General features: G+C 38.2%; 1 protein-coding gene across 1 annotated transcript in view; it reads right to left on the reverse strand.

The window, feature by feature from the left end:
• LOC124156258 (delta-1-pyrroline-5-carboxylate synthase) overlaps positions 1–13663 on the reverse strand; it is a 106111-nt gene that overhangs the window by 71292 nt on the left and 21156 nt on the right. The window contains exons 2-3 of the mRNA XM_046530681.1: positions 2805–2984; positions 1485–1628 (exon numbers count right to left, since the gene is read on the reverse strand). Coding sequence (XP_046386637.1) covers positions 1485–1628; positions 2805–2984 — 324 coding nt within the window. The remainder of the gene's footprint in view (positions 1–1484; positions 1629–2804; positions 2985–13663) is intronic.

Consider the following 13663-nt stretch of genomic DNA (forward strand, 5'->3'; position numbering starts at 1 on the left):
CCTTTAACTTAAATGTGACTTGTTTATTTTTCATTACGATAAAAGTAAAGGTAGCTCAAGATATCTTTTGCGCCCCCTCCCCTTGAGTTTTTTTTTTACTGTATCCGCTACTGATTAATATTTCAAGCTAATCTTTTCTCACCTATCAGGCATTTCCTACATTCATCCCTAAGAATTCTAATCAGCACCCACGATTTATTCTCCGAATATAAAGCTTATTTTTTACGTTGATTTTCGAAAACGTGTTTTTTATCTATTTCGTATGTACATGCTGATGAATCACTTGTTCAAAACTTACGTTATCGACATCAAATTTTCAGGTTGCATACAGTGAACCTTTATCGGACATTTGGTGGTACTTCAAACATTGAAAATTGTGCACCTTGAAAAGTACTGAGGTAAAGTTTTAAAATTTGAGATACTTTTTATAAATTTCGACCACGGTCTTCTAAAAAAAAAAGCTTGAAAATTGCAAAATATCTGCCAATTTTTAGATAGGTGGCACGCACTAAGTCACACCGGTCGGGTGGGAGCGATGCGTCCCTCTTCAAATCTATAGACTTCGCTAATTCAACGCTTAAAATCGATTGGTGATATTTTGTCGGTATTAAATGTGAAGACATATACACTGGTAACTACTATCCTTGCTATGAAACCGTTCGTCAGAGTACTACTCTGAATATGACTGCCGTTCATTTCCAGTGGACATAATCTTCATATACCTACTTGAATTTTCAGGTATCAACGCAAGAAATATTAGTATATTTTAAAATTACTCTTGAAACCAAACTCTCCCAGGATATATTGAGTGGAAGCTTAATATATATATATTTTTATTAAAGCTATTCCAATCATCCTTAGTCTGCTTATAAATTTTAACTGTAGAAAAATACGGATTTACTGCGTGATAGGGCTCAATTATGAAGAGCGTAACCATATATGCGTAATTTCTATTTATTAGCTATCAATCTCAAGGGGACTGCTCATATTTTTACCCACAAATCAAAGGACGTAGACAATAACAAGAAAAATAAGAAACCTCCATGTATGAAAATCGTGGCTCAGCAAAGGCTCTTGCGATCATTCATAGTATATGAGAAATTGATCACTTTCCTACGACTTCAGCTACAAAGTTACTCGCAATATTCCTTTACTTCCCAACGGATGCGAGAACTTATCTGATTACAAAACAATATTTTAATTATCCTTGGTAAAAAATAAAACGAATAAAAATGACAATTAAAAGGACATTACACGGATTATTTACAAAAAGGGTTTTTGAAACATAAAAAGGAATGAAAAGTAGTTAATTCAAGGGGTAAAATTTAAATATGTGCTCATTGAAGGATATGTAAAGTATTTAAATTCAAATTTAAATTCCTTATTCAAAGGCAGGTGCAGCCACGAAGTTTTCAAAATGCACGTGAATATTTTGGCGGGGTTCCAACCCACCTGAGGCTAATAAAACCCAATGAAAGTTGTACCTCTCTCGTGTGGTCCTTTGGTGATAGCGTCTCCCTCATGCTTAGGGACATGAGCAGCTCCTGTGTGAGTTTCTGCTTGCCGAAAGCCACGGCGCCGCTCGTAACCATCAAGCACTCACGGCCCGCGATCTGGCACTCCGCCACCTAGTGGGCAAAATAAGCAGGTTAGAAACCACTCTCAAGCCAAAGATATTTGGACGAATAAAAAAAAGAGACCATCACAATGTAATGGACCAAAACAGCTGTCCCATATCCTTCACCGTCAGCAAATAGTTTTCCCTGGAATCGCGTGCGACATAAAAAAGCGGTGCAAGGGAAATTTACTTGTGCTTTTATTATGTGGAATATTTAAGGGCAGCATGTTTATAAGTACAGAGTTGAAATTGAGTAAAGGCATCGTTATGAAAAGGAATGCCCACATTTTTTTGAGCGTTCATCACAATGAGGCAACAGGTAACATATAAATAACTCATGATAAACATAGCATATTTAAGCAGATTAAAAATTAAACATACATTACAAAAATCCGAAGAGGCTCGCAAAAATAACAAAACCATGCACAAAAATATCGCAAAATTTGGGGACTGTTATTAATTTTTAAGTGATTCATATTAAATACATTTATTGAACAATGATCATTGAATCACATTTCAGTAAAGAAAACAACTAATTGTAAGTGAAGGCGCGGCGAAGCAATAATTTTTCATGTTAATTATGTCCATAGTTTCTTATGGTTATTATTGACCGCAGGTATCCAATGAAAATAATACGTTAATGTGCACTTACCTTGAGTGAAAGGAATTCATTGATATAGCAGCTCGTCAAACTATTTTTTTCTATCCAACTCCGTCGTGAAAAGCGTAGTGAAAGTATGAGAATAGAATATAAATAGCATCACATGGCTCGACCTGCATCCATATAATTTTGATCTGGCGCGGAAATTTAAACACCAGCTGGATTTGCATGAAATGTGGACTTTTTAGATTAAAGTTATTTAATTTATTAATTCGTTCAAAAATGACCCAAAAAAGATGCTAAAAGTAATGAAAAATGTGATTTGAACTGTGATGCTATTCAAATCACTTATTTTAACTGTGTCACACATTTAATTAATAGTTGTAGCTATATTTGAGTTCAAATTAGAAAGAGAACCCTGAGGAGTTTTCTCTGGCGATAGAACTTCATTGGATATTAATGATCATCATTCCATGGCATCTATTCAAGGAGCTGAGGAATATAACCTCAAGAATATAGTTATCTAATGAGCCAAATTCCTAGACATCTATTTTTTAATCCACCTCGACACTTTGGATGACCGACCTGTTCCACAATGGAGGCCAGCCTTCCAAGGGCTAAACCGCACTCGTCTTCTCGGGTGATGACCGCACTTCCCAGCTTGACCACCAGGCGGCGAGCATATTTGAGCTGGCTACGGTCAGTGAAACTGGTGGACCTCCTCTCCGTTGTCTGAAGCGTTCTCTTCACATCCTTGGATGAACTCTATGAATTGAAATAAAGTTGTCCATAAGCATCAGATTTAAGGCAAGAGAGTGCTTTACTCAGCGCCTAAATTATAGATGCATTAAACTGTCCCAATAGGAATAAATCATGATTCATTCAAACAATTTTTCGTTGCAATAACTGAGGTGCATACTGCATAAAATATTTAAAAAATTGTTTGGGCATAATTCGATAATTCGATCGTGGAGAATTGTTATGGTTAGTATGTCTGCATCCTTAAAAAAATTAGTCCGTCGAATTGATTAAATAAAAGTGAATTGAATAATTAGGAAGTGGCTTTGTTGTTAAAAATTGAATTACAACATTTATTTCAGCGTTCATAGGCTCCATTAATTTCATCGCATTACAATTATGAATATGATCCATATTTATGACGTGAGAATTCACGAAGTGAACTTAACTCTATTCTTCTATTCGCAAAAATTCTGTTGGGGAGCGTGGGGAAGTGTCAAATGGGCACGGCTTTTGGCCACTGATTCAATGGTGCCGGGTTCAAAAGCATGTAAAGCAAATGACCGCGCTCATACGGCCCAAAGAATCCCCCCACCACACTAAGAAGGTGTAAAATTCACAGAGCTGGGGCTTTGCCTAGTCCGAGGTCCATTCTCGCTTGTATAAACCAACCTCTGTGTTGATGGAATTAACGTGAGAAAGAATGCCTGTTCATAAACATTACTAAATCGTAAGGCAAAAAATAACATTTGGATTCAAAGTGAAACTATCATCATGTCATTTCCATGGAAAATATGGATTAGGTAACTAAATGTGACTGAGAAGAGTTCTACAATTATATAGTAAATACAAAGCAACCTTATACCTGAAATACTGAGCGAATGATTTAAAAATATTTGAAGTTACAAATCACACATTGCGTTCCCCAATACTCTTCATCCATACTAGTAATGACTCCATTATGTTCAAGGGATGCATAAAGAAATCACAGAGAAATATTCAGAACAACCATTACTATACGTATTTTGATTTACTTTATGACATAAGTATCATATGCAGTCCATACTTGGCACGACTGCGTTGCGAGGTAGTTTTGAATCAAAAGGATCAATGCAGTAGTTGAATTAACCAATAAAAACGAATTAAAGTTATGTTCTCATAACTTATTACGATATTCAGATGACTGTGGTAGTATTGTGTAATGATTTTTAAGCAACGCATCAAATGAAACACGGCAAAACCGAAATAACAATCATTTCGATAACAATCTTTTAACGACCCCGGTACTTGCGAAATATACGTGTTAGCACAGTCAAAACTGCAGACTTGACTATTACTGATGAAAACTGGTCCAAATGAGAAATAAAACCCACACGTGTTATTTTTCAGGAACAAAGTGAGTAGCCGAATAAGCCAAAATAATTCTGTTCCATGAATCAGTTTGACTGCCTTTGGTTTCAGTCCAGGACCAGAGAACTGTTACTCCTAGGTGAAGCCTTTGACCTTCATTTGAACTTGTGGGTAACTCCGTGAATGCTCACAGTCGGAATGCCGGCGATTATTTCATAAGTATAAGCAATCAACTTGTCGATTCCCACAGGTGGATATACTTCCGCTGAATGTCCATTTTTCGATAAAGATTAGCATCAGTTATGTGACAGTGATGTTCAAATGAACACAATTTAGAGGAAAAAGAAGGGGCGAGAAGTGAACGAGAGGATATACAGAGACCAGGAGATGCTCAAAACGACGAAAGGGAGACTTCAGACGTGTCGGGGTAGAACCAATTATATTTTGGGTTCGGGCTGACGATTCAGCGAAAGATTGTTGGATGGGCTCCTTACATACTCAGGGACTTCCATAAACGCCTCTATGTGATCAGGATTTACGAAGTGTAACGAAGTAAAACGGAGCGGAGTAATTCTTATTGTATCAAGTTAATGATTTTATAAATCCTTTAATTTAAGGCATCTAAAATCTAAAAAAATCTAAAAATAAAAATTATTTGAACGCTCCACCATGACACAATATTAAAAGTCATGATTTCAGCATACATGCTAGGAATCAAGGTATATCAAGTTTTAAGTGTCGGATATAGCCGAAGTTAAATTTGTTCCTGAAAAATAACACAAGTGGGTTTCATTTCTCATTTGGACCAATTTTCGTCAGTGATAGTCGAAGAGCCAATATGGAAAAAAATATTTTTTCTTTTCCTATATATTTTGGTATTATTGATTAATGCATCTATTCTATTGACGTTCTTGGATTTACCAGAACTTAACGCATCGTTTTTAATGTGACAGTAAAAGTTGATTTAAACATTTATTAAGACGCTTATAAACCCATTATTCACATCTGTGGCATAACTAGGAATATGCTTTGAGGGGATAGAATGGCCTGGGGTGACGACCCCCCCTCCCCACCTCAGGCAACGGGGTCCGAGAAAATTTGTCAAAAATGACTTATTCCTGGAAATACATTTTACATAATTTTGGCACGAAAGATTTAACATTAAGCAGATGCAGTTATTAAAGTTGAAAACTAGACAATAGTTTTAAATATTTTTTTTATTTCTCTGAGGCTTTGGGGGGATCCATCCCCTAATCCCCCCATAGTTACGCCGATGATTCCCAAACAGAAATGCGTTATTAGGTTTCATCTAGTAAGATTTTTACAAGAAATTAAATTAGGGAATTAAAAAAATGATTTTGAGATTTTAATATCCATATCATCTTTGAAAACGAGTGTACAATTGAAGTATGATAATACAATCCTGATTGAGCCATAAAAGCACGATCAGTCCCCCATCATTGTGCCCATATACTTGAAAACAAACGATAAAATTTTAATTTATCCCAAGGGATCTTAATCACACTCATGAAATTAGAAATCAGCGAAGAGCAGGTTCAGCTGATCCTGATGAGCCCCATTAGTGGTCACGTAGACACAAATTTCCCCAAGTAACATTTTAGTGACTGCCTCATGATCCGGAGCTCAAGTAATATCCAAGGGGTCACATCTGATAGGGATGGAGGACTCTGAACTTCAGCTACTGCTGAGGTATCAAAATGCATGGTACTTATAGGTAGATTAGAATCTCCCGAATTCAGACATATTATTAGCCTAGAGGAGTCAACTTCTTTAAATTGAAGAATTCAGTGAGTAGAAATTTATATAATTATTTATTCAATCAAATATACTATGGTCATTTACATGAAATATTTAGAAAAAAAAATCATCGGAGATTCAGGAAGTCAACGAAACCACTGTAACTCAAAAAGGCACATAAAAAATAAAGATTCAAAAACTGCAGTTTAATTAAATTCATCCCATCTGTCTTAATTTACTTACTTACAAAGCGAATCACGCGAATCAAAACACAATTTTTACCTAACCATAAAAAAAAATGACAATTTTAACCACGATTCGACTAGATACAGCTCAAGGTGCCATTTGCTTGCGTGTTTTATATATTATATAATATCCGACGGAGGCAAAATATGTGTTTGATTTATCTATTTCTATCTAGTTCATCAAGATATATTTCCTCTATAAAGGCATTGAATGACAAGCAGCTCTTGAGCAGTTTTATTTAGTTCACAATTTACAGGGGAAAATCAATGACAAAAAGAATTATTCTCTCTCTTAAACCTTTCTATAGAAGATATTATCAACGGTTTTTATGTCATAAATGGTGAACAAACTCATCCATCATTAGACCTAAGTGAAATTACTTCCCTATTCTCTCGGATATCCTGATATCTATCAGCAACATGATGCATTAGAGAATTTGGGTTGGTGTAAGAGTGACTGAATTATGAAGAACAAAATCTTAAAATTTAATTTCACAGCAATGAAATGAAATCATCCACACACTACAGGCTGAAATGATTGGATAGATATTTTGTATGAGGGGTCACTCACTCTCACAATTTATACATGAGTAAATGAAATACATGTCCTCCAATTGGAACAATGAGGAAACATATTTAAGAACGTTTATGACATCATAAAGGGCTATGGAAAATTATAAGACTTACGGATTGTTTAAAGAAAATAGCAATATGTATTTAAGTAAAGCGCCAAGAATGTTGCTGAAGAAACAAAGGGAAACATTTGAGATAAAAGGTGGGCCAAGAGAAACTAAACTGAGGATCAAGTTTCCAAGTATTTTCTAAAAAACCCTTTTCATACTCTGCACTAGTTCTTCATCCATTTGAATGCTAGACAAAAACTCCAAAGAGTTACAAAATAATGGCACGAGTTGGCAGGAGATAATTCTGGGAGAAAGCCGGAGCAGTTTTCTCTGGCGCTCCGAGTTACAGAATTCCTCCCCTGGCCTCTATCCGACAACACATCGAAAACCGGAAAAATCTGGGTCTCGTTCTTTTTAACATGCTGCAACAATCGAGGATAAAAACTAGTGAAAGACCCCAATTTTTTGATAAAACAATGAATAAAGGTTTGAATATTAAATTTAGAGATTAAGAAAAACAGCGAAAATATCCAACGTTTTGATACATGAATAAAAGTCTCGGGGCACGCAGTCAGCGGGAAAAATCCCGATCGATTTGAGAGATGAGTCCCTCAAATCCCAAATCAGTGGGAGAGTTGGCCAGGGGGGGGTCACTAGGGAGGCGGGATCAAAGTCGCTAGCGAGTGCCTCCCATAGCGCAGCTGGATTATTAGCGGTTCACACAAGTGGCTCAGAGCCGCATCAACTAATTTCGGGGCTAAGCGGGGATGGGAGTTCAACGGAGAGCTAGGGGTCGTCTGAAGGTATGAGGTAGAGGGAGGGTTTCCCCTGAGGCACTAAGGCCGTAGCTCACGCTGTCACCGCAGCAACGCAGCCGTTCCCACAGATGATAGTCTCATCCCGCGAGTCATATCGCACTCTGGACCATTCCGAGACCATCCCCACATGGATTGCCGAAATATCATGATCTCCTCTCCGCTTAATTGGGATGATTAACCTCCCCGGTTTCGGAGAGCACGTTGAAATTTTAAAATGAGCGCCAAGGGGGGAAACGTTCAAAAGGGCGAACGCTTTTAGCTGATTAACCAGAGACTACGTTTTCCTATGTTTGTACCAATCTAACCTTTTCTGAGAATTGTACTGAGCTTTTACCTTTGGGGCGGAGTTGAATGTTGCTAATTTGATGTTAATAATGGTCAATGATGCTTCTTTCCATGAATTCAAGGTCATAGGTGCATTAAAATATATATAATATTGGGCTAGTCTATCTTGATAATGACGGTGTAAACGTCGAAACTAGTAGACTCCAAAAATATAAGGTTGTGGAATAGTACTGTGTTTTTATTTCACCATGAAGCTAGATTAGTGTTAAATCATCGAATATTTTTCATATCAATATCACCTAAAATCCTCATTTTTAATTCCGGTTCTCAAAACGTACTGATGACACCACTAACATTTCTCGAGAAGGACGTTGAGAGTAGTTTTTTCAATAAACTCCTCGCGATATCACGGCTTAACCTTCACCCATATTTGGGTCTTGAGCAAAGCTCAAAGCTAAAAGGACGAGAAGTTAAAGATAAAATAGAAATTCGAGATGAAGGCATATTATAGCGACTGTGAATACCTGAGTAAATTTTAATTATATTGGGTTAAGCAGTTCCCATTAAAATAATTAAGCTATAATATACAGTTAGAACCTTACTGAGATGCCGTATTAATTCTCTTTGAATTACTGGATTCTATAATTCTCTCAACTTCAAATCCTCCAAAAACATTTTGCCGTAAACTTCAGACTTCGTTCAGGATTCCAATACACTGAGTTATTGTACTTCTAATTCTGGAATACATCATAGGACGAAAAAATTGCCTTATGGAAGAGCGACAGCACTATCTTTGATAGAAGCAATCTGAAATCCAAAATTTACATTATACTCTGTTAACTTCGCATTCTCTAACAGAGACTTAAGTTTCTAAAATTCCTTTGTTTCTTACCTAATGTAATTCATTCATAGTTTGAGATGAAATCATGGGAGAAATGCTGTCTCCGTTATTATTATAATTATCATCATTATTAACTCTATATTAGAAGCAAACGCCAAGGGATGAATTTGGCGAAATTGGAAAATAAGTACCGTAATTTTAACCTATCTCTCTCAATTCAAGGTCATAGTGGCATCCACTCACTCTACTTGGGCTAGCAGTTGAAAGGTCTAGGTTTAGGATGTAGTCATGGCAAATAATTGCTGTATTACAAATTTCAATTCTCTCCGCAAATATTATTTAATACCATCGCTTTAGTGCTTGGAAATTCATTTTTGCAACGCATTCCTCTGGAAAAAATGTCAGTGCTGGATTACTAGCCTACGTGCACTACTTTTTTTTTAGGAGAAAGCGCTAGCACTACATTTTTATTCATTCGGTGTTGCAACCCTTAGGATGGAATATTGTAGCCCCCCATTTTATCCCCTTCGACAAGCTAGTTCTCTCATGCACTTCTTCCTCGTCCCCTTCTTTATCTACCCCAAGCATTATCCTCAATAGGAGTGAATTGAACCATGAGTAGCTGCCACTTCGAATGTTTTGCATTCCCATTCTACTTTCCGATTCCCAAGGGTATACAATTCCAAGTCTTCCTAATCTGCTCGCGAGATGACAAAGAAGCTTTCCACCCTTCTTTGAACGACTTCTCTCTCCGTGCGACGTGACAGCAGTGGATGCATATAAGCACATTGCCTCGCGACACAGATGCGAACGTGCTCAATGGAATCCTTCTCCATATAGTAGGTACCTCCTACCAAGTTCAATGGGAAAGATACGAGCGTCGCGTAGTGTCCCGGAAGTTGCGAGCCGCCGAGGGAGAGAGAGAAAACGAATTCTTCTGCCATGCGCGCGTATCTCAAGTGCGGAAAATCTCTTTTCAGAGTCAAATGCGTCATAGACGTCTGCCTCGATGATAGCGCGTATATGAGACAGCGCACATACTAATGGAATCAGCTGGTGAAGGACAGAGTGCTGTACATTTTTTTGCCGCCGAAAGCGCGGAAGCGAAAAAAATAATAAGAGTGAAGATAAGAGTGGTTCCGAGATTAGCTCGTTTCGATGAGCCAAGCATCGTCAGTCAGATGTTTAAACGGTTTCAGAGCTCAGCGCAAGGATTGTTCAACGGAAAGCCTGCGTACAAATCGAAAGGTACATTTGTTGGACACTTCAGCGAAAACGGATGTGAGTGAAGACTGCCTCTGACTCAACATTCGTTAACCTAAAGATCAAGGGCGCGAAAAATCAGCTCGAATAATCAATGTGATAAAAAAAACTTGCAACATGTTTCATCGGAAATAATCAAATCGAATGAAAAATAAAAGTTTCCATGTTAGTAACAACTTAAAGCGTATTTAAAAAATATTTCATGATGGTTACGGGCACGCATCATGAATGGGAGAAAAACAGTTGACAGTAGAGAAAATATTAACGAATGTTTATATTATAACAGATTAACGTAAATTTTCTGCGATAAAACCAGCTATACTGCTAGAAAATTTGGTCCTCCAGCCACTGATATAAAAGAATCATTTTCAATGCTAAAGCTAGGATAAAGTTTACGAGATTCTATCACTCATGGGATCACTGAGATTAAATGATATGAATTTAAAACAGTTTGAGGCATTTCTCTACTGATCTTTCCGACAATTATCCTTTTACTATGTCATAATTATGATAATTTTTATTCCAGATTAGATAAAAACAATTATCATTTATACAAGGATTTTATTGGAATGTAGGTGCCCCTGTGGGCAGGTTCTCTATTTTGGGTTCACCGAAAAAATGGAATCCTACGTTTTAGGTACCTCGTATACGTATCTCCTCCCATAAAGATATATTTATGAATATATAAATTTATACCAAGTTCAATAGGAAAGATAAGAGCATCGCGCAGTGTCCCGGATGCTGCGAGTCACTGAGGGAGAGAAAGAGAGAGAGAGAGAAAACGAATTCTTCTGCCACGCGTGCGTGTCTAGTGAAAGATAATCAAGAATGATTTTACCGTAGCTTCACAATTTCTTAAATTGCAGGGATAGATACGAACACCGTTCAGCGCCTCGGCCAAGCCGCAGACTTCACGGACCACTCGTCTCGAATCCTTCTCTACGTGATCGGTCAGCAAGCACCGTGCTCCAATGAAACCACAGGATCTCTCTCCGTTGCGGGCTACTCTTTCTACGCGTCCAAGAAACACCATGTTCCCTTGCCACCGAAACGAGGTAGGGTCGAAGCCCGCCAGCAACGAACCGTTTCCTGCACACACTATTATCCGCGGCCGGATTCGATCAATGGGGTGAATAAACCTCTTTGAATCTTTGTTTCAGGCATTTAGCCAAGGGCGCCACATTGAGGAGGCCCCAGTTCGTCCCGTTGATGCCTACTTACGCTTTGGGCACATTTTAATCGGTTACTAAAAATATTCGTAGCCGGCGACGAGTGAGGAGCGATCCGTTTATCCCCAATGCTTGCTTGCAGCCGCGAGATGTGAGATCAAAAAATTATGAATTTTATAGATTAGGTACACAGATAGGTGGGTGACAGCACATTTAGAGGCCGACTGGCGAATCAAGTACTTTAATATTCTTGCCTTAAGTATTGACGTCACCAGAAAGGCATGATTACATATTCTTAGAAAACGCCATTTTCGCCTTTCTAGTCGTAACTAAACTGTACCAAGTAATTAAAATTTCCTAGCCATACCTTGTAACTCTCCAACTACGAAAACGTTGAAGTTAAGACCTTCAAGAATTCCATTAAAAAAACTTTAGATTTTTCTACCACGGGCGGAATCGCATGAAAATTTCAAGGCTAACCCACGTTAAATATTTGCTGCGTGTCTCTCCGGGTTTGCCAACCGGTGATCATTTTCGGCAACAAAATGGAAAACAAGCTTTAAAACTAATAGTTCATCACTCTTAATACGCAATAAATAAATATTACTTCATAAATAGATTTCAGATATAACTTTTAGCCTTGCATTCTGTATTTTTCGACATTTCATAATTGATTCCACACAATTTCTGTTTTCCTATTATGCGAGTCGGATAATCCTTCCCTTTCTCGATAGACCCTCATCAATGCTCGCTCTTAATTCTCAAGTTCGAACAATTCCATTTCCATTGATGGGAAAATTTCATAACTTAGCTTTACTGCTTTGCATACTACTTAGCATACTGCTTTACTTTAAGGGCGGAATACTACCGAAAAGACAATGTAATTTTCCTTTGTGAAAGATATCCACCCCGCTTACAAACCAGACAGCCAGTGGGAAGAGAACGTTCGACCATAATCACTCTCTATTCTCCAAATCGTCATCCATTCCATCGCGTGTACACTGTACAGGATTTCAATCTCCTCTTAACACCCCAACGAGTTTCCACGCAGGTTTGAATAACTCTTTCTTCTAGCGTGGTGGTAGATATTCCCGTTAGAGGAAGGCAGAGCTCTTCCAAAAGCTGATTTAAGACTCATGAGCAACGCAAAGCGCGTGGTACGCTTTGTCACGTAGGGTAGTGACTGTCGCATGGGAGACTGGCTGAGATCAATTGAAAGGAGTAGCTACGGGAGAAAGTGAACAAGTGCAACCGCGAACCTCGGTGAATATTGCAACGGGAATGAAATTACCTGGACGAATCAGCGGTCTGCGCAGTGGCCAGCCAAAGGTGTGAGGATCGATTCCTGATGAAGGTAGAATTTTTTCCCGTGGAAAAGAGAGCGAATTTCACCGTGGCAGGTTCGAAATATATCAGTAGAGTGTTTTAAGTATGATATAAACCTTCCAAGATATTCATTTTTAACCCGTGTTTTTTATCACCGAAATAATACGACATTTTAAGTAGCATTCAGATAGGAAGATAAAAGTGGCTCAGTGGTTAAAGGGTAGGGCTGATAATTTGAGGATGCTGACTTCAAATCCCGGATGATTCCACAATACCGGAAGAACAAAGAGGAACAAGCGATCCTCAAATATGAAATTTGACTTACTTGTGCCACAGAAAAAGTTAGAGGTTAAATGCATATCTAAGTATCAAGATTTACGTGGTTAAAGTTATGGCCTAGTCAGACCAATGGAGCACATCACCATACAAATTTTTTATTAATTATTCAGCGAGGGTACACTATCCTCACCCAATGGCGTGTGAATTCTACTCCAGTGTAGTGAATCCAATTCCTTTCTGAGTATCACCTCGTAATGCGGGCATTTATTTACTGGATAATCCGTTCGCTTCATCCGAGATTTGAACGCGAGACTCAAGATGTCAGTACCTCAGTGCCATAACCACTAGGCTATCACTTTTTCTAGGTCATCATCATTATCATTAGTCAACAATCCTATGATTGGTTTGACGCAGCTCTCTCTCCTATCCGCTAACCTTTTCATTGCGACGTATTTCTTCTCTTTCACATCCTTTTTAACCTGTCCTATGTAACTCATTCGGGGCCGTCCCTTGCCCTTCTTCCCTTCCACTTGTCCTTCAACGATTGTCTTCATCTAGCCATCGAGCCACAAAATGTGGCCAATATATTTGTCCCGCCTTCTGCTTTAGGTTCTAAGGAGGCTTCTCTTTTCTCCCACTCTTCTTAGCACTTCCTCGTTACTTACACGGTCAATCCATTTTATCGTCATCATTCTTCGGTAGCACCACATTGTGAATACCTCTTGGTAACTCATTAATGGTAATGGAAA

The sequence above is a fragment of the Ischnura elegans genome, chromosome 3 (assembly GCF_921293095.1).
Source record: "Ischnura elegans chromosome 3, ioIscEleg1.1, whole genome shotgun sequence".
Taxonomy (NCBI): Eukaryota; Metazoa; Arthropoda; class Insecta; order Odonata; family Coenagrionidae; genus Ischnura; species Ischnura elegans.